The 27,081-nt window shown below is 40.2% G+C and overlaps 1 protein-coding gene across 1 annotated transcript in view; it reads left to right on the forward strand.

The window, feature by feature from the left end:
* The first annotated feature begins 9,307 nt into the window (after positions 1 to 9,307).
* LOC113651618 (protoheme IX farnesyltransferase, mitochondrial) overlaps positions 9,308 to 27,081 on the forward strand; it is a 45,635-nt gene continuing 27,861 nt past the window's right edge. The window contains exons 1-4 of the mRNA XM_027160446.2: positions 9,308 to 9,426; positions 11,910 to 12,052; positions 12,437 to 12,710; positions 13,155 to 13,279. Coding sequence (XP_027016247.1) covers positions 9,396 to 9,426; positions 11,910 to 12,052; positions 12,437 to 12,710; positions 13,155 to 13,279 — 573 coding nt within the window. The 5' untranslated portion in view covers positions 9,308 to 9,395. The remainder of the gene's footprint in view (positions 9,427 to 11,909; positions 12,053 to 12,436; positions 12,711 to 13,154; positions 13,280 to 27,081) is intronic.

A 27,081-nucleotide genomic window follows, 5' to 3' on the forward strand; every position in this document is an offset into this window, starting at 1 on the left:
TCCCACATGCAAGAAGACAGTCTAGGTCTGAATATGGGTCTGTATGTCTTGATTCGACGAGATAAACTGAAAGACACCGATGGTGGTGACGATTTTGGCTGGATAAATACAAGAGAAACGCTGAAGGGAAATACATTTCTAGGGGGGGCTAGTTATCTACTCTAGTATATCCTAGCCATGTCTATAGAAACATGAGGAAGCCTTCGGCAGCCTCTAGACGATCCCTTTCTTCTTATGAAATAAAGCCTTCATTCCCATACATTTACAGCCAAACCATGGACACATGGAGGCAAGCCAAATCCAGCACATCATGCCCAAAAGACACTCAGCCCCCAATGACCTCACTCTGGCATCTAGATTTGCTGAATGTCATTCAGACTTGCAGCAAATGACACACGTTTCCACTCATTTTTTCGATTGCATATACAGACAAAACAACCTGTCAGACAAGTCAATTTGAAATGTTTGAGTAGCACCAACATGGAAGGATGTCTAGGCTGGAAGTGGATTGCAGGTCTTTTTTTCCTTAAGAGAGGAGTTCCTAGGAAGATTCCTTCTATATCGTGCAGAGATCTTAAACCACAGGAACAAGTTTACATAAGCGGAAGAGAAGAGATGTTTAATGACTGCAGCAGGCCTCAAAATATGCCCGCTCTCCACCCATCCTTTCTAGTGTCTCTGCCTGCCTCTCTTACTCGAAAGGACACATAAAGTCTCATGGCCTTTGCATTCGACACAAAGTCCATCTTGGTGACATAAACCAGATGGACACTTCACATTGTGGTTTCTCACAGACCGCATGGCTGCTTCCTCCACCCAGGGTCTGCTTGCTGGCAACTGGGAGGCAACTCGGTCCCATTTGTCTTCTTGAAACTCGGATGGGACTTTTGGTGAAAGGGACGGCTTAGCGAGATTGATGATGCGTGGCCAATTATTGGCTTAGCCTCTGATTCTCACAAAGAAAGAAGGAGCTTTAGATGTAAACATACTGTAGGCTTTGATGAAAGAAGGAAAGGAAATACCTGTGGGGCAACAAAGTGAAATCAATTTCTCTATCAGATAATATCCAGGTCTGATGTTCCTACAATCTGTTCCCTTCATTCTGATCAGGGATATTGTTGCTGTTGAACATACTTTTTGTTATTTTTCTCAATGGTTCGGTCAAGGGTGGTGTACCATTTTTACAATTAGTTGAAATTCCTTGGAGCAGCCGCTGACTGTTTTTTTCCACCGAATTTCTGAAGATGAGCGCTCTAGACAATCCCTTTAACCAATTCCATTCAGTTGGCTGATCCTAGTATTCCACACTGGTGCCATCCGGGTGCGAATGGGAGGGGTGTTTGGGACACTCAGTGGTTGACAGGCATTTGGGGCGCCAGTCTGTAGCTTGTTAACCAAACTCTGACAACAAGAATGCTGCCCTTGAAAATCAATTATAAACATAGGAGTGCCACCACAACTGTTCCTGGCACTGTCTGTCTAGGCATGCTTTTTTGATCCCCTCTCTGTCTGTCTCTGTCTCTCTCTCTCTCCCTCTCTCTCTCTCAACTTCTGCCTTTCAAATGGCTATCTCTCAAAGACTTAATGCTCCTGCTGAAACCCACCAGAACATAGCACATAAATCAGCAGAGGTGATGACAGGTCATGGTGCTTTCGCTTGTTGTGGATGGTCAGTTTTATGGGAGCAGTTGTGTAGTCTTTCATTGTGACTGCTTAGCACCATTCGCTTGTCCCGGACCGTAATAAAAAAAATTCAAAAAACGGCATTGCCAAGCTTTAAAAGGAATGCAAAACCCTGGTTCACACTTAGCGATGTCTATTAATGGCACTTCAGACTCCAGCTGGTGCAACCCAGGGCCTGGAGTTATTCTCAATTGTTTCAGTATGTCACCCTTACACCATCGAGTGCCGGGGTCTGGTGTTTACATTAAAAAGTAACGGCAAATTCCAGGCAGGCCAGATCTGTTTCTTTCTTTTTTTTTTTTTCTCCTTGCGCTGAACCAATTTCACAGCAACTCTGCCAACTGCAGAGAATCTAAGCATGCACTTGGACATCAGTCCCACTAACAAGCACTTTTCTCATTCATCTTTTATGAAAGCGCAGCTCGTTTTCGATGTTTAAAGTGAAAACACACGTAGGAGCTGAGCTGCTCCTGGATTTACCTGATGTGTGAAGTTTCTCGCTCAGGCAGTAAAGTGTTTTTCCTTACAGAGTTTGTACGGTTCACTTTGTACTTTTATACATCTATTATACGTGAGAAAACGGTAACGATTGTTAAGATACATGCTTAACCTAAAAAGTTTATCCTTTTAACTAAGCACTATGTTAATGTTGTATTTTTTTGCATCAATACAACATTTGTTTGACTGTATATTTATAATCACTCCCTCCAGTGTCACCCATATGAGGATGAGGTTCCCCTTTGAGTCGGGTTCCTCCCTTCATCATCTAAGGGAGCTTTTCCTTGCCACTGCTGCCTCAGACTTGCTCATTGGGATAAATACATACACATTGTGAACTAAATCTATCTAATATTAATCTTGAATTGCGTACTCTATTAATCTTTATATTGTTCTTTATATTAACTTTTTGTTCTATGTTTATATTCTGTAAAGCTGCTTTGAGACGATGTCAATTGTAAAAAGCGCTATACAAATTGAAAAAATTGAATTGAATTGAAATTTTATCAGCTACAATGTTGGTTTTCTTCCCAAAGCTCTGATCTGGGATATGGGTGATGATACATACTTCGGTTATGTTTTGTTCGTTTTGGTGAAGTTTGGTGCACCATCTTAACGATTAGTTCTGGAAATTTCATGGAAGGAGTTGTATGAAGATGGTTTTTTTCCCACTAAATCTCTAAAGATGTCCACCCTAGACAATCCCTTTAACTGATTCCTTGCATCTGGCCAATCCCAGTATTCCACACTGGTACCATTTTTTGTTTCGTAAGTTTTTTTTTTATAACTAAAGGAGTTATTTTCTAAAACATGTTTTATACTGAAACCCCATCCAGCATGCCCCCTGCCACCTGGTCCCCCCGAGTCGCCCCGGGATAGACTCCAGGCTTCCCGCAACTTTTCATAGTACACAGAGTTCAGGAAATGGATGGATGTATAATATTATGTAGACTACATGAGATTTCCATCAGTGCCTCAGTAATTCATGCTGAAACTGTTGCAGTGGTTACTGGTATTATGTTTATTGAGCGTTCACTCAAAATGACTTGTTCTCAATAAGCCGCATCATTTTACACACCACATCATCTGTCTTGCAGTCAAACCTTTATGTAGGACCATAATATCTTTTAGAAGTTCATTTGACTTGAAATGACTTTTTCTCTTCAGAAAACACAGCATTTGTCATATAAATGAATGCAGTCTTAATAAAAGTTGTGTATTAATGATTTTTTAGTTCTTTTGTATGGATTTCTGTATTGTGTGCATTTCCGCATTATATATGTGCACAGTAGATTGTTAGATTGTCAATTGTAATGAACCTTTAAGATAAAATTGCTCAAATACACATACATACAAAATGACGTAGATTTGTCAACTCAAGCAAGAAAGCAAGTTTTATTATGATACGATTACCATAAACAAGCTGTTGTCAATAAGTAGTTTTGTTCATAAACTTGTGTTCTATTTAATTTATATATGGAATATACAACATTCATTCATTCATTTTCTACCGCTTATCCGAACTACCTCGGGTCACAAGGAGCCTGTGCCTATCTCAGGCGTCATCGGGCATCGAGGCAGGATACACCCTGGACGGAGTGCCAACCCATCGCAGGGCACACACACACTCTCATTCACTCACGCAATCACACACTAGGCGGAGGTGGGAATCGAACCCCCAACCCTGGAGGTATGAGGCAAACTTGCTAACCACTAAGCCACCGTGTCCCCCCGAATATACAATATAACAATATTAATATAAATACAAATACTTTTATATCCATCCAACACACATTGTTATTTTAAGTTGTTGCAGATATAGTGCAGCTATTTACTGTATGTTGTTGAAAGCAGTAACCCTCAGCTGACCCTACACACACAAACTCACACACACACACACACACACACACACACACACACACACACACACACACACACACACACACACACACACACAAAGGAGTGTTTAAAGTCATTTTTCAAGACGGTTTGATGAAATAGCCGCACTTCGGGACCACCACAGCGACGGATGTTGAACAGACGTTCTCAGTGCCACCATATTGTTCTACAGTCCGTCTTTCACAATGCATCCATCTGCTGCTTGCATTGGCACGTCTCAGTTTTATGACCTCTGCTCATCTGTAGTCCTCTTCTGCTGAAGCATCTCATTCAATTATCACAGTCCTTCATCACACAATAGACTTTATTGCTGAACACCTCACAGTCCTGAGGACCCGGTTATTGGCATTCGTTTTGTTTTCCTGCTGACTGATGGTGTTTAAATGGCAGGGTTTCTGAACGTTGCTATGGTGCGATGCATTTTTTTTTTTTTTTTTTTTAGAAATTTCACATAACTCTGTATTCATAATTCTAAAGCAGTGATTTTGTCTTTTGATTTCATACAAGAAAGAAAGAAAGAAAGAAAGAAAGAAAGAAAGAAAGAAAGAAAGAAAGAAAGAAAGAAAGAAAGAAAGGAAAAGAAAAGTAAATAAATAAACAAACAATGAAACATGTAAGATGGCAAACAATCATTTAAACATAAACAAACAAACAAACAAACAAACAAACAAATAAATAAATAAATAAGCAAATTAAAAAATGTGTGTGTGTGTGTGTGTGTGTGTGTGTGTGTGTGTGTGTGTGTGTGTGTGTGTGTGTGTGTGTGTGTGTGTGTTCTCTGGGTAGAGGTTTACTCACTCACTCACTCACTCACTCACTCATTATCTACCGCTTATCCGAACTACCTTGGGTCACGGGGAGCCTGTGACTACCTCAGGCGTCATCGGGCATCGAGGCAGGATACACCCTGGACAGAGTGCCAACCCATCACAGGGCACACACACACTCTCATACACTCACACACTCACACACTACACACAATTTTCCAGAGATGCCAATCAACCTACCATGCATGTCTTTGGACCGGGGGAGGAAACCGGAATGCCCAGAGGAAACCCCCGTGGCACGGGGAGAACATGTAAACTCCACACACACAAGGCGGAGGCGGTGTAGAGATTTAAATTTTGAATATAAAACCAATTCAATTGGTTAGTATGTTTATATAAAATGAAACTTTGAATATAAGTAAGCAGCTGAGTGTTGGGATTTGAACTGACAAACTTGTTCTCGGTTGCAGAAACCCTTAACCAGTGAACCGGCCCGGAATAAAAGTTACAGAAAGTAAATGCATTGAGGCTCAAGACTTTCTACTCATTAACTCCAACGATCAGGACAAGTTTTGGATATAGAACTTCGGTTTATATGTTTTTAGAGATGGACTCCCAGTACTCCAGTACATTGTCTTGTCTTGAAACAAAGCTTATCTTCATGTCAGCTACTTGAAGCAGCAGGTGAACTTTTGTTTCTCATTTTAACATCTTGCAATGTCTTACTGTGTAACAGAGGGGTTGGGGTTCGTGGCCACAAATCAATACACTGAGACCACATGATAATACTGAGACCACTTGAAATCTAGTTTATGGCCACAAAGTATTTAAGTCATGCCAACTCTTATAATATAAAATGACGGATGTTAAAACTTTAGACGTTTGACCACAGGAACCTAAAACACTTAGATGACTGATATTATTGTACTTTAGCTTAGTCACGAAGTGATACACAAAAACATGGCCACACAGTAACATGGACAACAATATACTGAATATGGCCACTCTCTCTCTCTCTCTCTCTCTCTCTCTCTCTCTCTCTCTCTGTCTCTCTCTCTGCATCTCTCTCTCTATGTATTTCTCTCTCTCCCTCTCTGCATCTCTCTCTGTCTCTCTCTGTCTCTCTCTGTCTCTCTGTCTCTCTGTCTCTCTCTGTCTCTCTCTGTCTCTCTCTCTCTCTCTCTCTCTCTCTCTCTCTCTCTCTCTCTCTCTCTCTCTCTCTCTCTCTCTCTCTCTCTCTCTCTCTCTCCCTCTCTGCATCTCTCTCTCTCTGTATTTCTCTCTCTCCTTCTCTCCCTTTCTGCATCTCTCTCTCTCTCTCTCTCTCTCTCTCTCTCTCTCTCTCTCTCTCTCTCTCTCTTTATGTACCCCCCTGTCTTTTATATCTCTCTCTCTCACTGTGTTACTGTAGAAACTACACTATCTGACTGCTGAGATTAAAACTTCCCTCTTACTACAAAATCACATAAAGTTCATACATGCAGTTATTCAAGTCTTAGAGGCCTTGTGATCAAAATAAAACAGAAACAAAATAAACAATCTGTAAAAAAAAAATGAAAATAAATGAAAAATCTGTAAATATCTGTTAAATTGTTACATGAAAATGTTTGTTTGTGAAAAATAAAAGTGTAAATAACTAAATAAACAAACAAGTGAAAAAAACCAACCAAACAAACAAACAAATAAATAAAATAAAATAAAATTAAATTAAATTAAATTAAATAAAATTAAAAATAAATAAATATTATATAAAATTCATGCAATTGTTTCTCTAAGAGCTATCGCTACAACCTTTTTTGCTAGGTCCAGTAGGATCCAAGGTCTGAAACAAACCTAAAAAGGTCTCTCGCTCACACACACACACACACACACACACACACACACACACACACACACACACACACACACACACACACACACACACACACACACACACACACACACAAACACAGACAATTTTGTGTGGTTTTCTAAACAAACTCCCCATTATCCATCTTTGTGCACATCCTTAGTTGCATCCGTTCGCATTGTGCACAATGTCAGCACATTTACAGCATTGACACGTAACGCAAACATGCACATGTAAACACACACGCAAACAGTTTACAAACAGCAACATTACAAGGACAATCACAACCATCTGAGCACTTGAAGAGACAGTCGACCGGAGCGTTATTTACCTTTTACTCTGCAATGAGATTTGATAAATCGAACAATACCTTTCGGCATGCACGTGAAAACCTTCCCACAGGAAGAGGTCGAAGAGGTCGGAGCCCAAATCAAATCTATCCATTGAGGCTGTAATGGCATTCTGTTGGAGAGCAGGAGCCTGCGGGATGTTATTGCCCGCTGCTGGGCATCGTTGACATTTATCAGGCCTGCATCTGGATGGGAGAGTGAGATTACTGTGTATAATCTGACAAGAGCGAAGGGCTGGGCAGGAAGCCACTGTAATGAACGAGATGAATCAGAGAAATGGGATGTCTGAGCTCAACAGCCTTCTATTCGAGATGGAGCTGTCCAGGATAATAAAAGCACAACTTTGTGTCTTTAGTGATGATAAGAAGCAAAGCAGTGTGTAGGAACTGAAAACAAGCATAATATATAGGTATAAACAGAGTGTGTCATCTGTGCCCCACGCAAAAATAAATAAATGACTTTAATTGCGTACTCTTTCATCTTCACAATAAGCCAACGGAAAGCTGATCCTATATTAACACGTCCTACTTCTTGCCTTATCGTAAGCCTTTCTTCGCATTCTTTCTTTGTTTTTATCCTCCATATCAATGTTAAAACCGTTTTCTGCTCATGTCACACACGCGCACCGAACGCTCTCTCCGCCCATATAGACAAAACACACCCCTTTCTGCTCATTGGCTACACGTTCGTTTTGATTTTTGTTTATTTTGTCGTCCCGATTCAGTTTTCTGAAGCATTTCTAAAACAACGGAGACCTCACCTTTAAAGAGAGAGGTCAGAGAATAAAGACCAGTCTGGTTTAATCAGAAAAGTATTTCAGAACACAGATTACATTAAACATTGAGGCGGATGAGCTATAGCTGTAAGAGAATATGTGATGTCAGGAATCTACAGTGAGTTTGAATCATTTAAAGCAGAAATATGTAAGCGGTCATGTTACTGTACATTGATTTAGTTTATCTGATCCTATACACACCGCATGAGAGTGTATCGGCACAGCTGGAGTCCACCAGAAAGACAAAGTCAAAGTAATCAGCAAGCGGTCTATTGGCAGCTTTGGCCACCAGCGTGATCACACACATAAATAACTGTCCACACAAAGGACATGCAAGGGCATCAGACATTGAATGAGATGGCAATTTAGAGTTAAACGAATCCCATCGGCGACACAGATTTATTGGCAAGCGACAGGGGTTGTCTGGCAGACTGGATTTCTGATAACCGCATGGTAGACCACTGTAATGTGGCAAAGAATAACGTGAGGAAGGAAAAGTAACAGAGCTGCTAGATCACTACCTTCACATCCAGCTGTGTAGAAATGGCAAGGTCCTAGTCTAGAGTGCAGATTAAACATGCAGCATTGGAAATGTGGTTCTATTAATTATGAGTTGGTGTTGTGACTGTGAAGGGTTGAATCATAGCATAGATCACTGAAAGCAGGATTTATAGCTCACAGGATTACACCATTCAGACTTTGATACGGAACAGTTTTAGAGCAGCATAAATAAAAAAAAGTATTTATGATTGGAAATTCCCATCAAGCCTAATCACCAAGATCAGTCCTTGAAAATAAATAAATAAATAAATAAATAAATAAATACATACATACATACATACATACATACATACATACATACATACATACATACATACATACATACATACATGCAATTCATTCTGTATTCTTTACAATCACATTATTTAACACTAACAACGCTAATCATCATCATCTTCTTCATCGTCTTCATTTATTTTTTTACATAGAACTTTTTTTTTCTTAGATCAAAATCTTAAATATTTTACATATAGATTCAGGAATAACAAATAAATTTATGAAACTTTCCCTAGCTATAAAGCATTTATAATAATTATATTAAAGTAATTTTAAGCATTTATAAACACGTAAACCTTATAATAAGTATAATAATGTATAATAAGTATAATAATGAGACAATAATATTTTATTTAAAAAATATTTATTTATTTTAGACTATTCTGAATAACAACAACAACAACAACAACAACAATAATAATAATAATAATAATAATAATAATAATAATAATAATAATATATACTATTTTCTATTTTTTAGATGGTTTTATTATTCTAAGTAAATAAAAATAATGATACAACTACTTTAGTTTTACTGTGATGTTTATTATTTATTTATGATTTGTTTTTTGTTTTTTTTTAATATTCATTATTTCATTTCATTTCATTAACACTGCAAAGGTATCATGGGTTTATTTATGTCACGTGACAGGAAGTAGCGGTCCCTTCGGGGTCAAGATGGCGGCGTACAGCGTGTGAAGAGGACACTAGCGGTAGCTGTTTGGAACGTGGAGAACATGCTTAAGACGCCATGTAGCCGTGCAGCAGGTGATTGAGCGCCTATGTAACGTGGCGGCGTTTATAAACGCGCCGATAATAAGTCGTATCTGTGGATAGAAATACCTAAAGGGCCTGCATTGTGGGTGGCGTGTTAGCCGGTTAGCTTAGCCGGTTAGCTTAGCCGGTTAGCTTAGCCGGTTAGCTTAGCTTAGCCGCCGTCGTGCTGTATTGGGTTGACTTTAGCCGGTTAGCTTAGCCGGTTAGCTTAGCCGCCGTCGTGCTGTATTGGGTTGACTTTAGCCGGTTAGCTTAGCCGGTTAGCTTAGCCGCCGTAGTGCTGTATTGGGTTGAAGTTTCTTTCCTTTGAGGCCGTTTGGGGCTTCATCCTTAATGCGTTTCCTGTTATCAGTAGTGCACTACATAGGGCGGTAGACGCCGTTATATCATACACTATGTAGTGCAGCAGTGCAGAAAGTAAGGGTACATTTGTGATTCAGCCCTAGCTGACCTTACAGCTGGTACCTTTAGCTGAAGGATGTCTGAATTATAAACATTTTTCGTAGTATTTCTTCCCATCATAATATAATTTAGCTTAACCATTTTGTGTTTAATGCTCATGTTAAGCAAATGTGTTTTAATTCGACAGATTTATTTATGGCTGATTTTATATCATGTTTATTTAAAGATTTTTTACTAGCATTATACTAAACATGGGTTCAATTATTAATAAAATTATTTCTTTTTTATAGCCTGAGCTTTAGTTAGGAAACACAAGACGTTTATGTGGAAGTGGTTTTCTAGGGGTCGAGTCTTAGTCATCTGTATGTTTTGACCTGAAGAAATCCTGCTGAAGCCTAAAGGTGGCATCAGATAGAATATTCAACATCTGTTCTACAGTCACCATGCAGATGTTCTGCACTTCTACTGTCACGTCCTATAAAGCATCAGATGACAAAAGTAGTGAGAGACAGCATCGATTTGCACGCTGTACTTTTTTTCATCAGAATTGTACTAATGATTAATGGATTTAGGATTTTTAATAATAATTAAAACTAAAAGTTAATGTTCAGTATTTCAGAAGACACTCAAGGAGACATGGACTTGATCAAAATGTATCATCAGGTTTCCAGGTCCACTAAGCTGTGACTGCTGGGCCCCTGAGCAAGGCCCTTACTTAACCCTCAATTGCTCAGTTGTATAAATTGAAATAAATAATAATAAAAATCGAAAAATGTACGTCACTCTGAATAAGGATGTCTGCTAAATGCTGTAAATGTAATGTAAATGTTTGGAGTCCCGGTCAGCTCGAGTGCTCCATGACTTTAAAGCAAAAATGTTGTTTTTTTTAAATTCATGTAAACATTTTCACTATTCTATTTCTACATTGAGTGTGGTGTGAGAAATATAATATGTAAATAAAATGTTTGGATTAAATTAGAAATCTTCTTTAAAACCGAGGTGGTTTTATTAGTGCTTTCAGAATTTTGGAAGTCGCCATATGTTGGATTCAAATGTGCTACAGGGCATTTAAAAAAAAAATATTTCCTTCTTCCGGATTTTTATTTTCTTTCTTTCTTTCTATTTTTTTTTTTTTTTTTGGTTTTGTCAGTTGGCAAACTTGCACCACACATAACGACTTTCATGGCCTTACTCATGTTCCACGCACGTCACTCGAAGAGGGCTTGTGCTGCACGTGTGTTGTGATGTCTTATGATGCGTCTCGGCAGAAATCTGTAGAAAATCTGCTGTCATTTTGAAAAATTGCAAGATCCTCAGAATACCATAGAGTTTGCTTTATTGTGTGTTTGTTTCTGTGATTGAACAATAGTGAAATAATCAAAGCACCGAATTTTATTCCCTTTCCCATAAGCACTTAGAAATATAATACAGAAATATTGTGGTGATACATATTTCTCAGACTTGGTGGGTTACATACTTTTTGGGCAAAGTTTTTTTTTTCTTTCTTTTTTTAAAATTTATTATTTTTTTTTAGTTCAAAATAATTACTTTTTTTTAAGGCTTTCAAAATCACAAAATGTATAATTTGTTTGCCATTGTTGTTTTTGTTTGTTTGTAGAAGAATGAATAGATTAAATGGTATGAAAGGGGGGGCACGGTGGCTTAGTGGTTAGCACGTTCTCACACCTCCAGGGTTGGGGGTTTGATTCCCGCCTCCGCCTTGTGTGTGTGGAGTTTGCATGTTCTCCGGTTTCCTCCCCCGGTCCAAAGACATGCATGGTAGGTTGATTGGCATCTCTGGAAAATTGTGTGTGGGTGAATGAGTGAATGAGTGTGTGTGTGCCCTGCGATGGGTTGGCACTCCATCCAGGGTGTATCCTGCATTGATGCCCGATGACGCCTGAGATAGGCACAGGCTCCCCGTGACCCGAGAAATTCGGATAAGCGGCAGAAATTGAATGAATGAATGAAATAGTATGAATTTTTGACTCCAGTGCACCAGTTTTTTTGTCCCTCATGCAGCCTGCCACTTTAACTTCCTTTACTTTCTCGATCACTTTGTCGTTCTGCAGGTCTGACTGGTGCCGCTGTGACCCTGACGCTCTTAATTAACGCCCCCAGAAACCAGCGCAGCATCCGGACTGTAGCGCAGCTCTGCAGGAGCGACCCGGCGCGCTGGATCTCCTTCCAGCACCTGCGTTTCCTCAAGCGTCAGGTACGATTTCGTTGTGACGATCAACCCTCTTCTTATATTGGTACTGGAGATGCAGTTTTTTTTTTACCTTCTCAGCACTCTGACCACAGCGAGTAGGGGAGATATGGATTAAAACAATTTTATTTTTTTAAATTTCATGACACAGCACCTTCTATTGGGAAACTCTGAAAGACTTTGTTTTTAAGATGAAAACTTTGAGTTTCAATAACATTGTATAGAATTGTTTAAAATAAATAAGCTGGTCCCAGTGAAAGCCTGAACAGAACAGAAAACTGCTTCAGAAAGTCTCTAGATGAAATATTATTGGATTGTTTGATAACATACCATGCTGCACCTTTTTTATTTTCTTTCTTTATTTTTTTTCTTTCTTTCTTTTTCCATCAGTATGTGAAGGCGAGCAGTGATCTGAGCCAGCGAGCTCGGCCGAAGCAGGAGCCTCTGAACTCCACACTGGAAGAAAGTGCAGATGTGGTCCTCAGGCAGATTCAGGAGATCCCAGACATTAAGCCTGTGCCTCACGTGGCAGTTCCAAGCGCTGATGATGAGCCCGAGGCAGTCAGAAAGGCTCGGATCGAGGCTCGGCAGTGGAAGGAGATCAGCGTCAACTACTCAGAGTTACCAGGGATCTATGCTCGGCTCTCTAAAATCAAGCTCACAGGTATGACGGGTGGAGGAAGATTTAATCGAGTAGCCTAGGCTAGTCTGGAGAAGGATTTGAGTTTGCTTTTCCTTCTAAAGTTTTCAAATGTAGCGTGTGCAGTGTGTGTGGGGCAGGGAAGCAGATTCTCGATTCTGATTGGTCAGAAGATGATCGGGGCGGGATCTCTAGCAGTAACTGACGTTAACGCAGATTTGTAATGCATTATTTGCAGAGACACTGATATTTCTATAGCAACAGTAACAAAGTAATCTTTGTTGCCATGGTAACAGTAGCATCATTCTATTGCGATATGTTGTTTAGATGCATAGAACAGCTCGGGCCTGAGTGGTGGTGTTTTTTTATTAAATGCATATCACTGAATTTGTATCTCTCTCTCTCTCTCTCTCTCTCTCTCTCTCTCTCTCTCTCTCTCTCTCTCTCTCGCTGTCCTGATGACACCAGCGCTTGTGGTCACTACAGCGGCAGCTGGATACGCAATGGCTCCTGTGCCCTTTGACCCCATCACCTTCCTGCTGGCCACAGTTGGAACAGGACTCTCATCATGTATGGCCAATTCTATTAACCAGGTCAGTGACATTATACATCAACAATACATTCAGGACTCAGGGGAAAAGGGCTGTAGGTTTGTTTTCCCACTCTGTCTAGTAAGCAGGTAACAGTGATGTGTAGTGACCGTGTGAGGTAACGGTCATGTGTAGTGACAGTGTGAGGTAACGGTCATGTGTAGTGACAGTGTGAGGTAACGGTCATGTGTAGTGACAGTGCAGGTAACAGCCATGTGTAGTGACAGTGTGAGGTAACGGTCATGTGTAGTGACAGTGTGAGGTAACGGTCATGTGTAGTGACAGTGTGAGGTAACGGTCATGTGTAGTGACAGTGTGAGGTAACGGTCATGTGTAGTGACAGTGTGAGGTAACGGTCATGTGTAGTGACAGTGTGAGGTAACGGTCATGTGTAGTGGCCGTGTGAGGTAACGGTCATGTGTAGTGACAGTGCAGGTAACAGCCATGTGTAGTGACAGTGTGAGGTAACGGTCATGTGTAGTGACAGTGTGAGGTAACAGTCATGTGTAGTGACAGTGTGAGGTAACGGTCATGTGTAGTGACAGTGTGAGGTAACAGTCATGTGTAGTGACAGTGTGAGGTAACAGTCATGTGTAGTGACAGTGTGAGGTAACGGTCATGTGTAGTGACAGTGTGAGGTAACAGTCATGTGTAGTGACAGTGTGAGGTAACGGTCATGTGTAGTGACAGTGTGAGGTAACAGTCATGTGTAGTGACAGTGTGAGGTAACGGTCATGTGTAGTGACAGTGTGAGGTAACAGTCATGTGTAGTGACAGTGTGAGGTAACAGTCATGTGTAGTGACAGTGTGAGGTAACGGTCATGTGTAGTGACAGTGTGAGGTAACAGTCATGTGTAGTGACAGTGTGAGGTAACAGTCATGTGTAGTGACAGTGTGAGGTAACGGTCATGTGTAGTGACAGTGTGAGGTAACGGTCATGTGTAGTGGCCGTGTGAGGTAACGGTCATGTGTAGTGACAGTGCAGGTAACAGCCATGTGTAGTGACAGTGTGAGGTAACGGTCATGTGTAGTGACAGTGTGAGGTAACGGTCATGTGTAGTGACAGTGTGAGGTAACGGTCATGTGTAGTGACAGTGTGAGGTAACAGTCATGTGTAGTGACAGTGTGAGGTAACAGTCATGTGTAGTGACAGTGTGAGGTAACGGTCATGTGTAGTGACAGTGTGAGGTAACAGTCATGTGTAGTGACAGTGTGAGGTAACAGTCATGTGTAGTGACAGTGTGAGGTAACGGTCATGTGTAGTGACAGTGTGAGGTAACGGTCATGTGTAGTGACCGTGTGAGGTAACGGTCATGTGTAGTGACAGTGTGAGGTAACAGTCATGTGTAGTGACAGTGTGAGGTAACAGTCATGTGTAGTGACAGTGTGAGGTAACGGTCATGTGTAGTGACAGTGTGAGGTAAGAGTCAATTGTAGTGACAGTGTGAGGTAAGAGTCAATTGTAGTGACAGTGTGAGGTAAGAGTCGTGTGTAGTGACAGTGTGAGGTAACAGTAGTGTGTAGTGACAGTGTGAGGTAACAGTCGTGTGTAGTGACAGTGTGAGGTAACAGTCGTGTGTAGTGACAGTGTGAGGTAACAGTCGTGTGTAGTGACAGTGTGAGGTAACAGTCGTGTGTAGTGACAGTGTGAGGTAACAGTCGTGTGTAGTGACAGTGTGAGGTAACAGTCGTGTGTAGTGACAGTGTGAGGTAACAGTCGTGTGTAGTGACAGTGTGAGGTTTAACAAGTGAGCATCTCAGTTTAACTCCTTATAACTTTGCCTCTAAACAGCCTTCATTCTCTCAACTCAGGGTTAGTCCAAGCTGTGGGTGTTTTCTTTTCTTCTTTCTTTCTCTCTCTCTCTCTCTCTCTCTCTCTCTCTCTCTCTCTCTCTCTCTCTCTCTCTCTCTCTCTCTCTCTCTCTCTCTCATGCTTGTCCCCTGCATCACAGACACTTATTAGAGAATAACATCAGTTTATTAAATTGCTGTTTTATAAAAATCCCGCTAGCTGCTCCAGCCGAGTGCAGTCTATTGTAGTGAGCTGATGTAGATGATCTTATTATATGATGTTTTATACGGTTTTATATCATATTTCTCAGCACTAGTCTAAAGTCTTTTTTCCTTTAAAAAGATCAACACTAATGATAACTGTGTAGCTAAAAAGTTCAAAGTACAGCATCAGACATGTCGTAGCCTCACAGTGAGCTCTGTTATGAACAGTCAGAGTCTGTGTGTACCGTAGCTAATAACACGCTGAGTAATGAGCTGGCGTTTACAAAAGCCTTGCTTTTAAGCAGAGTCTCTCCTGTATTTAACCCCGACTCTGCTCAAGCGCTCCCGACGCAGTAATGAGCCTCTGGCAGTGCTGTGATTTCTGTATTGTTTTGTTCGCTCTCAGCGAGATGGATGAAGCGCCGCTGCAGCACTGGCACGACTTCACTGAACGCTCAATAGACTTTCATTGCGCATTACGCAAACACAAACACTCAGTGTGGCCTCTCATGGCGCTCCTTTTTTTTTCTTTCTTTTTTCTTTTTTTTAATTCCTTTTTATTTAGACAGACGTCTTGTGCAGAGACTGAGCTTGTTCTCTGCCTTTTAACTGACTCGTTTTTAACTGACTCTTTTTTTTTTTTGTTGTGTTTTTTAATTTCTCTGCTAAAAGCTTTTTGCCAGACAAAAAATAAGGAAGAGGGACCGAGACAGAGACTGTGACTGTAAAGCAGTTTGTTCAGTTGCACCGCAATCAGCGAGCTTCTTTCATCGCCGTGATGTCGTTCCGCGCAGAAATGCCATCCGTGCCTTTAGAATATCAGAGTAATAGCCGGCACTCGCATCAGCCCCGGTCTGAACTCCATTAAGGCTCGGACGTGCTCTGTAATTTTAAAAGAAGGTTGTGATTGGAACGCCAGGTTCTGCCCTCGGGGATGGAAAGCGGCTCACCTCTCAACTCCACTCTGAGCGCACGGGGAAATTCCTCAGTTCACTGATTTACTCATCCTCAGCCTGAGCAGCATCTAAGCAATGCCGATGTAGCTGCTTATTAAGGCCCTGACTCATCACTACACCTGCACATGTATATGCTGAAGCTATTCATAATCACACTGGCTCAAAGCATCCCAGGTTCATGCTTAGCAACACTTTGTGAAACATAAGTCATAAAATCAAAATGAAACATAAAATCATATCATTTCCTGCCTTTTTATGCAAAAGCGTAATTAAAATACATAAATCGTCGCTTATTAACACATTGGCAGGATGTTGTGAAACGTTACGATAGGTAGATTCTTTTGTAATATTAAAGCAACAATCGGCTCAAATTTATCGATCCAGTTTGTAAACACGAATTAACGCTCCGTCTCGCGTTCCGCCCGCCAGTAAAACCTATTAAAGGTTTAACCCCGTGTTAGCTGGAAATCAACGGAACTTTTCCTTCAAATTTACAATTGACCCAAAACAAATTCGCATTTGAAATGAACTTTGTGCATTTTGACTTGCGGTTTCTTTCTTATACTTGAGTTATGCTTCAGAAACATTACATTAAGTAATTAAACCCTCAGTGGTGTGCGGAATGGCCGAGCCTGACGAGGTTTGCTTTACTGCACAGAGGTTAATGGTTTTTCTTTTATTGGTCATCCTTAGGTTTTATTTTATTGTTTTTTATTATTTATTTATTTATTTATTTATATTTATTTTATTCATCTTTATTTTTTGCATCTTTTTAAATTTCAGAACGTATTCTAAAAACTAAAGTGTAAATAGTGGTTGGCTGTGAGATGAATGTCTGTTTAAAAAAAAAAAAAAAAATTATAAAATCCAATGCGTTTAGTCATTCACATCACACCTGACTTGATGCACGCAAACATGTTATCCACACGTACAAATATCATCAACGTACGTCCTCTGATACCGTAAGCACAGCACAATCCACCCTGGCTTCAGGGCTTTGGGTTAAGTTCAATTCAAATGAAGGTTGTGGTTATTACTTAAAAGCTTGCCAGGGCCTCAGGGGTTAGAGTAAAAAAAAACAACAACAGATTTTTGTGTGTGTTACAGCTTCTGTGTGGGTAAACAATTAGAATAGAAGAATGACAAACAATAAGGACAGTAGAGTTCATGTAAGTACGCATATTCATCAGAAATGTATTTACATAGAGCTTTTAACAATAGACGTCAGAAATTAGCGCTTATTCTTTTCCACAAACAAGAAGGTAGATCGAGATCCGTAACGGGACGAGGAGTCATGGGGAAGAAATATTACTAATAATATATTCATGAGGGAGTGAATTTCAGATGTTCCAGACAGAACTTCGGATCATACGATTTTCAGACGTTAATCTCGACCGCTTGGAACATTTGGTACTCAGTGTGATGAAAGGATGTTGAATATACGGGGATTGTTTAATGTGTTGAAGATTACAGCAGCAGGCCAATGGAAGAAATATTAAATCTGTAGGGTTTCTGTGTACAACCAAAACAACCAATGGTGCCGAAGCTCCAAGCAGATCGAGAACATCTGGATGAATCAGTCAGGTTCTTTTTCTTTTCCCCAAATAAACACACATTTGTGAGGCTGGAGCCATTATTGGACCCATCATCTGTATTTCATTGGACAACATCTCAGCCATACAACACGTACTTTGTTCATACTCGGCCATATCCTGGATATCGAGTGGGACCGTGATCTCAAATCCAACTCCAAGCAATGAAGACATTTTCATAGCATCTGGCAGCCGCTTGAATTCAAATCACCTTGTACGCTCGGAAAACACATCTGTCTGCTAGTTTATATCTTCCAGAGTCTAAAGACAGGGACAAGCTAAAGCACTGCCAAGAACAAGAGTCAATATTGATACAGGGGGAATATTAATTATAAAGCCAGATTACATTTGCCTTTTAAAGAGGAGATTGGTCTTTAAAGACTGTGAAGGGAAAAGCTTTCATTTCAGACAGGCACCAAAACATGGAATAAAAGTTCTGGTTGTGAATTCACTTTCCTTTGGTTTTGGACCTCCTTTAATGGACATTTGGAAAACAGATTGGGGGAAAAAATGCAATTTTAGACCAATGTGGAGAAACTACATGCTCTCAAGAGTCTCAAGATGCCTTAAAATAACAAATCCAGTCATCATTTCATCAATTCTTTCATTTTATGACCATTTTAGTAATTTTGTGAATGATCTATCATAGCGAAATGATTGTTCTTGTTACCACTTGGTCAGGTCATCAATCAGAAGCTTGTTGAATCAATAAAAAAGACTTTGACCTGTGGGTTTTTGACCTTAAAAATATTCTTGTTTGCCGTAACCCGACCGACCCTGTCAATTTAGGACCGACTCAAATTTTAATTTATTTTGCTTTTTTTTTTTTGCTTTAAGTCCGACCGACTTGCCGGTTGTAGATTTGCGTTAAGACCGACCAATTATTATTTTTTTTACTCTTTAAACAACTAATACAAGAGCAATATAATAATATTAATTATATTTTAGTAAGTATTGTAAATATATAAATCACCTAGGCCTACATACAAACGAAGGCTACGTTCTTTCTTTTAAATAAAAACCCATGATCTATGTTTACACTATTGGTTACCGGATGTCACACTACGGCCTGTGCGTTCACTTCGTCTCATTCTCTCATTCACTGTCAGAGTCAACGGTTCGTGCTTGGTAATGATGGCTGCGGCTGCAGTAAACAAAATTTTCGCGGTCACCGTTCAAAGTCATACGGGTTCGGGCACCGTAATACATCTAAAAAATTCATTGAATCAGCTCGACACCGCTTTAACTTGGCACGAAGTTCTGGAAAAACTGTCCAGCATCAAAATAAGGTTCGCAATGATGCGCCCGAAGGCACGGGTTGCAGACCCAGTCAGTGACGTCACAATATGCTAATTTGTTTAAATTCATACCTACGTAATTACCATCACCAAAATTGTACTTTTTTTCCTTACATTGAAACTTGGAAAAAAAAAATAGACCTACCTACCGACCCCTTTTTTTTTTTTTTTTTTTTAAACTGTTACTGCAAACCAAAATATTTTTAAGGATTTTTATGTTTTTCGCAGTCATCGGAACACTAATATAAACTATAGAAATGTATGACTGTTGTATGTATGTTGAAGGTACGTTTTGGATCCATGAGAACAAAACCAAGAACAACCTTGATCACGTGTCATGCTCGAGGTTTGTCTGAAGTCTTATGTTCTAAAAGTAAGAAGGAAGCGGCACTAAATTCTGCCATGTCAGACATTTGTTCTAAAAAAATCGAGCACATCACCGACAAGTATCAAACGAGTCGAAAATCGTAATGTACTCGCCGTATTTAAACAAAGCGATAGTTTCCATGTAAAATCCCTGTAAGTCTGAGCTGTCAACTACAGCCGCAAGCAAACAACTGGACTGGATCTTAGTTTACAAGGCTTTTAATGAGCTCTGCTTTATTCTGTGTAGATGGCCTTGTCCATGCTTGTGGAGCTCTAAACTAATAGGCCATGCGTGATGTTGAAGGTCATTCAATCTAGACATATTATAAGTGCTTTGAAGATAGCTTTCTTGGGGTCGGCAAGTAACATTTGCAGCGAAGCTTCACTCTTCACATGTGGGATTAGATCGAGACCTTGTCTACTCCTTTGTCTTGCTACTTCGGTTACTGCTTCATGTGGACACGCCCTCGGATCTCATGCAACCTTGGAAATCTTCCATACGAGTGTCTCTGGGACAATTAAGTTCCGTCTCTCAGATAATGCATATTCATTTCACAAGCCCATTAAAATATGTAGGGTTAAAAAAGGACATTTAGTTTTTGCCTTAAGGCAAGTGTGCGCTTTAGACTTGCTTACCACTACAGTGGGTGCTGCGAGTCGTTCTTGTTTTGGCCAAGAGTGCATAATTACATAAACAGAGGCTCAGCACTCGTCGAGCGACACTTGATCACCTGCTGCAAAGCGACACGGGCGGTCTTTGATGTGCGCCACACTGTCCCGACACATCCAGCGTGCAAACCTAGACAGATCTTTACCTGGGTATAGGCTAAATGACCACACCTTACACACTCTGTGCTTTGTTTTCACATGTCCAAAGCAGAAAATAAAAGACACAGTGGAATAAGACACCCCTTGATGTGGTGCCAGTGTCTTTTTGGTTTTAAAACACACCTTTCTTGTTTGCCACAACTTTTGGGCAATCTGGTTGATCCAAGCCACGCTATAGTAACAGCAATATAGTATATTATGTTCATAGTACATATCCCCCTGTTTATTTCGGTTATAGTAATGACTATATTTTGTTTATAGTAAATTCTTTTAAATTCTTCTTCCTTCTGTAAATTTTAGTTTATAGTAATAGACATCTGTATATTATATTCATAGTACATATATATCTTCTGTATATTATATTCATAGCACATATATATTTATCTGTATATTAAATTCATAGCACATATATATTCATCTGTATATTACATTCATAGCACATATATATTCATCTGTATATTATGTTCATAGTACATATATATTTATCTGTATATTATATTCATCTGTATATTACATTCATAATACATACACATCTGTAAATGACTGTTTATAGTAATAGCCATATATTTTGTTACAGCACATATCCTTCTGTAAATCTGTATATGTTCATAGTACACACACATCTGTAAATCACGTCCATATTACCAATAATTTAACTTATTTAACTCTTGTACAAACTGTATATCCTGCACTTGCTGCTATTGCACTCTGGTTAGACCTAAACTGCATTTCTTTGCCTTGTACTTGTACATGTGTAATGACAATAAAGTTAAATCTAATCTAATCTATAAACAAAGCAAATGGAGCAAACCAGAGGCACGTCATGGTACTTGCTTGGATCGGTATCAATCTTAGAAACTGCTTTTTAATTGTTTGGATGAGTTCAAATTGAAGTCGAGCAGTTATGTGCATTACGCTTTCAAGCAATGGTGGTTTACTACCCCTATTGTCAAGGGGTGGGGTGTTTGCCCTATGACCAGCCTGAACAATTATCCCCGACATGTGGGATACTTTTTTTTTCTATTTGATAAAAATCTGATCATTTATACCTCTCTTCCAGGCCTCAACAACAGAAACTTTAGCTACCTTCAAACTTCCTCTAATTGAACTTCTGGCTTGATACTGTAAGTGTCCACGTTACCCCTCATATGAGTACTCCATTATATAAAGGGTTTTCGTTTTGTTAGTACTCAGGTGTTGTGGTTGAGTCACGGATGTGACAGCAAGCTAAATAATCGCTTCTTCCTTGGCATGTGACTTTGAGGGTGCTGAAATACTAACTGCTAATCAGTCACGGTATCCCACGAGTCACGTTAGTGTGCGTGCATTCATTGTCATCACTCAACATGAAAAGCAGAGGCCCATACATTCATGCCTGCTGAGGAGGCTTAAGCTGCTCTAACAGCCTTAGGGAGTTGGCTGGAGCTGCACAGCAATGTTGTGGTTTCTTTTCTTTCTATTTTTTTTTTTTTAATAAAGTAGAACCCTGTATAGAACTGCCAGAGAATGGTGTAAGAGCCCACAGACTGAATGATAGCATGTCTGTGTCTCTGTCATTACCAAGTGCTTGAAAAAGTAGGGAAGAAATGGACTAACAATTTCTGTTCATGCACTTTAAACTTACCAACTGGCACTAAAGAGTTTTACCACTTCATGAAATCCGGTTAATTCAGTACGGTAGCTTCGGGATGTACACAACTGTCCTGCCACTCAAAGTATTACATGTCACTCCCCACTGATTGATGTCTCATGGTTAGGTTCAGGTTTTAGCGACAGTGAATGTTTGCCAAGAAGAACTCCAGTGCAAATTTCCAAGTAGTCGAGCAACGGAAAATGAGAACTGGATGTTCATTAACTGCAGTTATGAAATATATATATATATATATATATATATAAAAAAAAGAGCGATCAGCAAAACACCGCCATGTGCCTGCAGCAATGTATGTTGCTTGTAACACACAAAACTGAACCACTAAGCACATCATGCACTATATAAATGACTCTAATCAGTGTAAGACAAAATGGTCCTGTCCCAGTGATCAGGTTGAACTCTATACTAGAGCCCTGCGCGGGACTGTTTTTATAAACCCGCACCCGCCCGCTCCCGCTGAATTTCTGACCAGGACCACCCGCACCCGCAAGCTGCGTGTTCCACTCCCGCCCGCACCCACAATGTTTGTGTCCTCTCCCGCCCACTCCTGCGGATTTTTTCTTGGGAGCTTGTGAAAATTTTGATTATATACAAATGATCAGACTAATTATTAGTTCAGGCTTATGTCCAGAATAACGGAATTAAACATGATTGCATTTAAATAAGATAAATTAATACTAATGCTAATACAAATCTTCTTCTCAACGTCATATGTTGACTCCATTCTTATTATTAGGCTACACGGGGTCCCGCGGATCTCCCGCAAAATTTTCTGACCGCCCACTCCCGCCCAGGGCTAGGGTGAAACCGCCCGCTCCCGTGAGATTTGCGTCGGGTCCCACGGGAGCCCAATCCCAATGCAGCCCTCTACTCTATACCTCTACAGGTGGTTTATTTTTGCAGTATTTTGTATCTTTGTATTGATCGTGCTTTTTCCTCCTCGGTGTGGTCAAGGACAGATCAAAACAACTGGTCCAAAATTGCTTGAGTGAGGTGGTCTTGAACTGCTACCAGATGAACTCCAGTGTGGTGTGCAGAGAATGAAACAAACATATGAACTTTGGGGAACGCTTTTATAGGTAGATCTGAACTGAGTTGGGGGTAAACAGGAGCGAGTTCCTATTTTGCACCCCTTAGGGAACGGTACTTTCGCCTGTGGTTCACTATGATCAGTGTGAAGCTAACCCAAAAGTAAAAGTATCAGTTATAATCATGTCAATCATACTAAGCAAACTCATGGTAGCTATGGGACCCATTTGGGTTAGGGGCGTGTTTGTTTTGGTGATTTCAAATGTCGACATTGGCTTTCAAACATCGAAGACCCTGCCTTGAATAAGACTTTTGGCCAGTTTCAAAGAACATGATTGAGTCTGTTATCATGATGTTAGGGATAGCCTTACCATTCCATGTTAGCCTTGCCATTCCATTCCATGCTAACCATTGGCCAGTCTCGATTAGCTCTTGTTTACAGAACAGACAGTCACAATCCGCAGTCAAACAGGTTCAGCATCAGGCTTGTCATGTTCCGCAGGAAGCATGTCATCACCCTCTCCATTTGGTAGCTGGCATACAATAAGACCGGCTGGAATTGGTTCCCAAAAAAGAGTTTTAAATGTCATGCAAAGCGTGAAATGCATTCTTGCTGTGTCATGAGTTGTTTTTCTGTTTATAAAGCATCAGCCTTTCCAGCCCAGTAATTTGTTCCCCACAGATTCTTAGCATTTCCATTTTGTTTTTTTACGCATAAATTAGAGATGGCGGTAAACCCTACATTTGCTTGACCCAGCACATCACGTCTATGCCCTCTGGATTACCAAAGCACCACTGCTTGTCTGACTACATGACTAACTTTTATGTTTTTCTTCATCTTTTCCTTTTTTTTTTATTTTTTTATCTTTGATCCATACCGAGCAGTGTGTATGATTTGCACACTACAACCTCAGGTACAACTGCAGCCTTTCATGCAGTGTTTGTTTGCTTGCTCCAAGAACGGTATTTTTTTTGTGTTCACGCAGCTGCGGGACGAAGCAAGTCGTTATTGATTGAACTTGTCAACGCAGGTTAAGACGTAGTCGACACCAAAATGCACTGCGACTGCAGGTACTCCCAAGTTTCCTAGTCACCAGGGTTATGAAAGCTCCACTAATGACATGGAAGTATTATGTCAGTGACAGCCTGTCTTCTCATGCAGGTGTAGCAAACAAGTCGAAATTCTTTCGAATGTTGTCTTTCGTCGTGCGCAAATATTGACAAACCACGCAGTCTATGCTTAGCGCACGTAATAAATGTGCATGTGCTGAAACATCTCAATATTCTCTATTCACAGTGTACTCGTGATGGACATTTCCTGTGTTTTTCCAGGTTGCTTAAGTACACATCGTTTTTGAGAAAGAAAAAAACTGATATGAAATATGAAACTGAAATGTCAGCACCCGGCGATATAAAGGTGACGTAACGTAGCTTAAACTTAGCATCAAAGGGTTTGACTAAAAGGTTTTTGTCTTTATGCTCAACTAAAGTGAAATAATCAGCATATTTCATCTTTGAGAAGCTCGTCTTGCTCTCGCCTCGACTCGCTGTAACTGCCGCACATACTTGAATAAACGGAAACACGCCCACAGTGCGGCGTCTTCGTGTTTACAGGTTGGCATCCAACGATCCTACAATGCGTCGCTGCTGTAAACAGGTTAGTATGTAGGCTAAACTTCAGCCTAAAGGAATTTATTTAAAAAAGTAACGGACAAACGCACCATACGGTAACGGAGTTACTTTATTTAAAAAGTAATGCGTTAGAGTATTAGTTACTGTCAAAATAACTGCGTTACAGTAACGCGCTACTAGTAACACGTTATTGCCCAACACTGCTCATAATCAAATAATTCTTTCATGATGTGCAGATTTTTATTTGCAGCAGAAAAGTCTTTTCCTCAGCCGGTGAAGTCCCTGCTATACACCGGTGTGGCTGCGGTGTCATTTCTAGCTAAGCTCAATTAGGTGCTACTTAATTCCGTTACTCATCTGGATTCCCACATTCACATGGTTTAAATTGGCACATTTCCAGCTGAAGAAATGGAACTTGCCAAGAAATTCCCCAGTGAGATATGATGTTTTAAACGGCCACCAATCGAACCCACCTTTAGCATGCCATTATAATGCAAATCTGAAAGCCCGCTACGGTAAAAGTAGCATATCACATCAAGCCTGGAACTGATTTAATGTGCAGCAAAGTTCCCGTTTTGTTCAATGATCAGAAGGTACCGTTTGCCTCGGTGCTACTTGGTGGTATTAATCAAAAATTAAAGCATGATTGCTGTCATTTGGAAGGAAAAAAAATGGCGCTTTATTAAAACAAGTTGCCACATCAAGCAAATGATATATTAACTAACAATGTGGGACAGTTCATGTCCTGTGAATAAAGGCAAACCGTACGGATCTGAATCGTCGTCGCTGCAGAGAAGAGGCTTGATGAGAACACTCCCTTTGGCGTTTGTCTTTTTCCCGTTTTCTGGTACATCGACATCTGGACTGTTTTTCTCGGGCTTTTAAGCTAGAGAAAGCGAAGTCTAACATCCCATGAGAATTGTCCATGATGACAAGCATCTCTTACTTGATCTCGCTGGTCATAGACAGGCAGACTGGCAGTCGCCGCAAATTTCGCTTGCATCCATTTTTCTTTTAAATCCCTATTTGCATGCATTCCTAAAGATAAGTAGGGATTTAAGGACAAACAAGAATCGTGTTGTTTTCCACCATCGACTGTTTAAGACTCAAAATACATCCTGAACATCTCGTGGCGATTATTTGTCACCAGCGATTGTCGGGAGTCGATTACAATTTTTAATAAATCGGTAATGCTGTTTTGTTGCTGCACGTAAATTGCTGAAATCGCATCACTTCCATACACATCTACTAGCTCCAACATTGTAAATGTACATTATTACATGTTTAGCATGTATGACAAGTTAATGATTTTATGTTTAAGACCCTAGAGCAGTGTTGAAAAGTGGCCAACCGTTGGAAGCCGGTTTAATAACTTGTGTTTTTATTTCTTTTGCTTCTCTCTTGCTGCATCGAGTTAAGATACACAGATAAAATATATGCAGATAAAATCTTTTTGGGCCTATTTATTTATTTATTTTTATAGAGTACATCCCAGTTTACAGCTCATCCTCCTCTGATGGGACTAGTATGAGTTCTGAATGAATTGCTCGAAGCCCCACTTACTCCATCGTATCCAAGGGCACCCTATTCACTTTAAGCCTTAAAGATTAGTCTTTTTTATTTATTTTTTTTGTCATTTCTTCAGCGAAATGCAGAGCGATATGCTTTCAAGTGGCACGAAACTTCAAGGCCACGGGAACAATGACTTCGCCGGACATTATTCTCGTCACGCTCGCGATCAATTTTCCATCCTCATCCTTGTTTTTAAACCAAATTTAGTTTTCTTCGTCTTCGTTAAAAAGGGCCAGAATTTGCTGTTTGTATCCTACATTATTTAGCTTCATCAATTATCATGTCGGTTCCACTTACACAACTTTGAGGAAGCGTGATGGTTACCTTGCAAACGGGTGTGTAGTCCTTTTGCTCAGATTGCTTCCCGGGAACTAGCTTTATATTTTCTTCTTAAGACTCCCAACGCGATTATAGACGGCATTAAAAGACAGGTTTCCTCTAATCACTTGGCACTCTGGAAGAGGATCCTGCATGGCGGGAGACTTTTCATAGAGTTTGGATACAAATTAATATTTAACCAGATGGGGCTTATTAATTATTTATTTTCTGCAAGACTTTAGCGGCAGAATCCTCTCGGTGGCAATCTACGTCAAACTTGACATGCTGGCACATTTATGTTGCTAGCTCCACACGGAACCTGGTGCTTTGTCTAACGATCTGCAAACGAACCCTCGCTGTTTACGCTGTGAAATTCTGTGTAAAAGACATCCTGAGGCCGGCTGCTAAGCTTTTTTTAGTCGGGCATGGACCGGCACTGGTACATTTGGCTTGATTCTTCTTTTTTTTAAATTAATTCTTTAATTAATTAATTTATCATCATCTTTGACCTTTCCCCATTTTATCATATTGAAAAGAAAGGAATCATGGCCGCTCAGGGAACAATACT

Source organism: Tachysurus fulvidraco, chromosome 8, assembly GCF_022655615.1.
Source record: "Tachysurus fulvidraco isolate hzauxx_2018 chromosome 8, HZAU_PFXX_2.0, whole genome shotgun sequence".
NCBI classification, from domain to species: domain Eukaryota; kingdom Metazoa; phylum Chordata; class Actinopteri; order Siluriformes; family Bagridae; genus Tachysurus; species Tachysurus fulvidraco.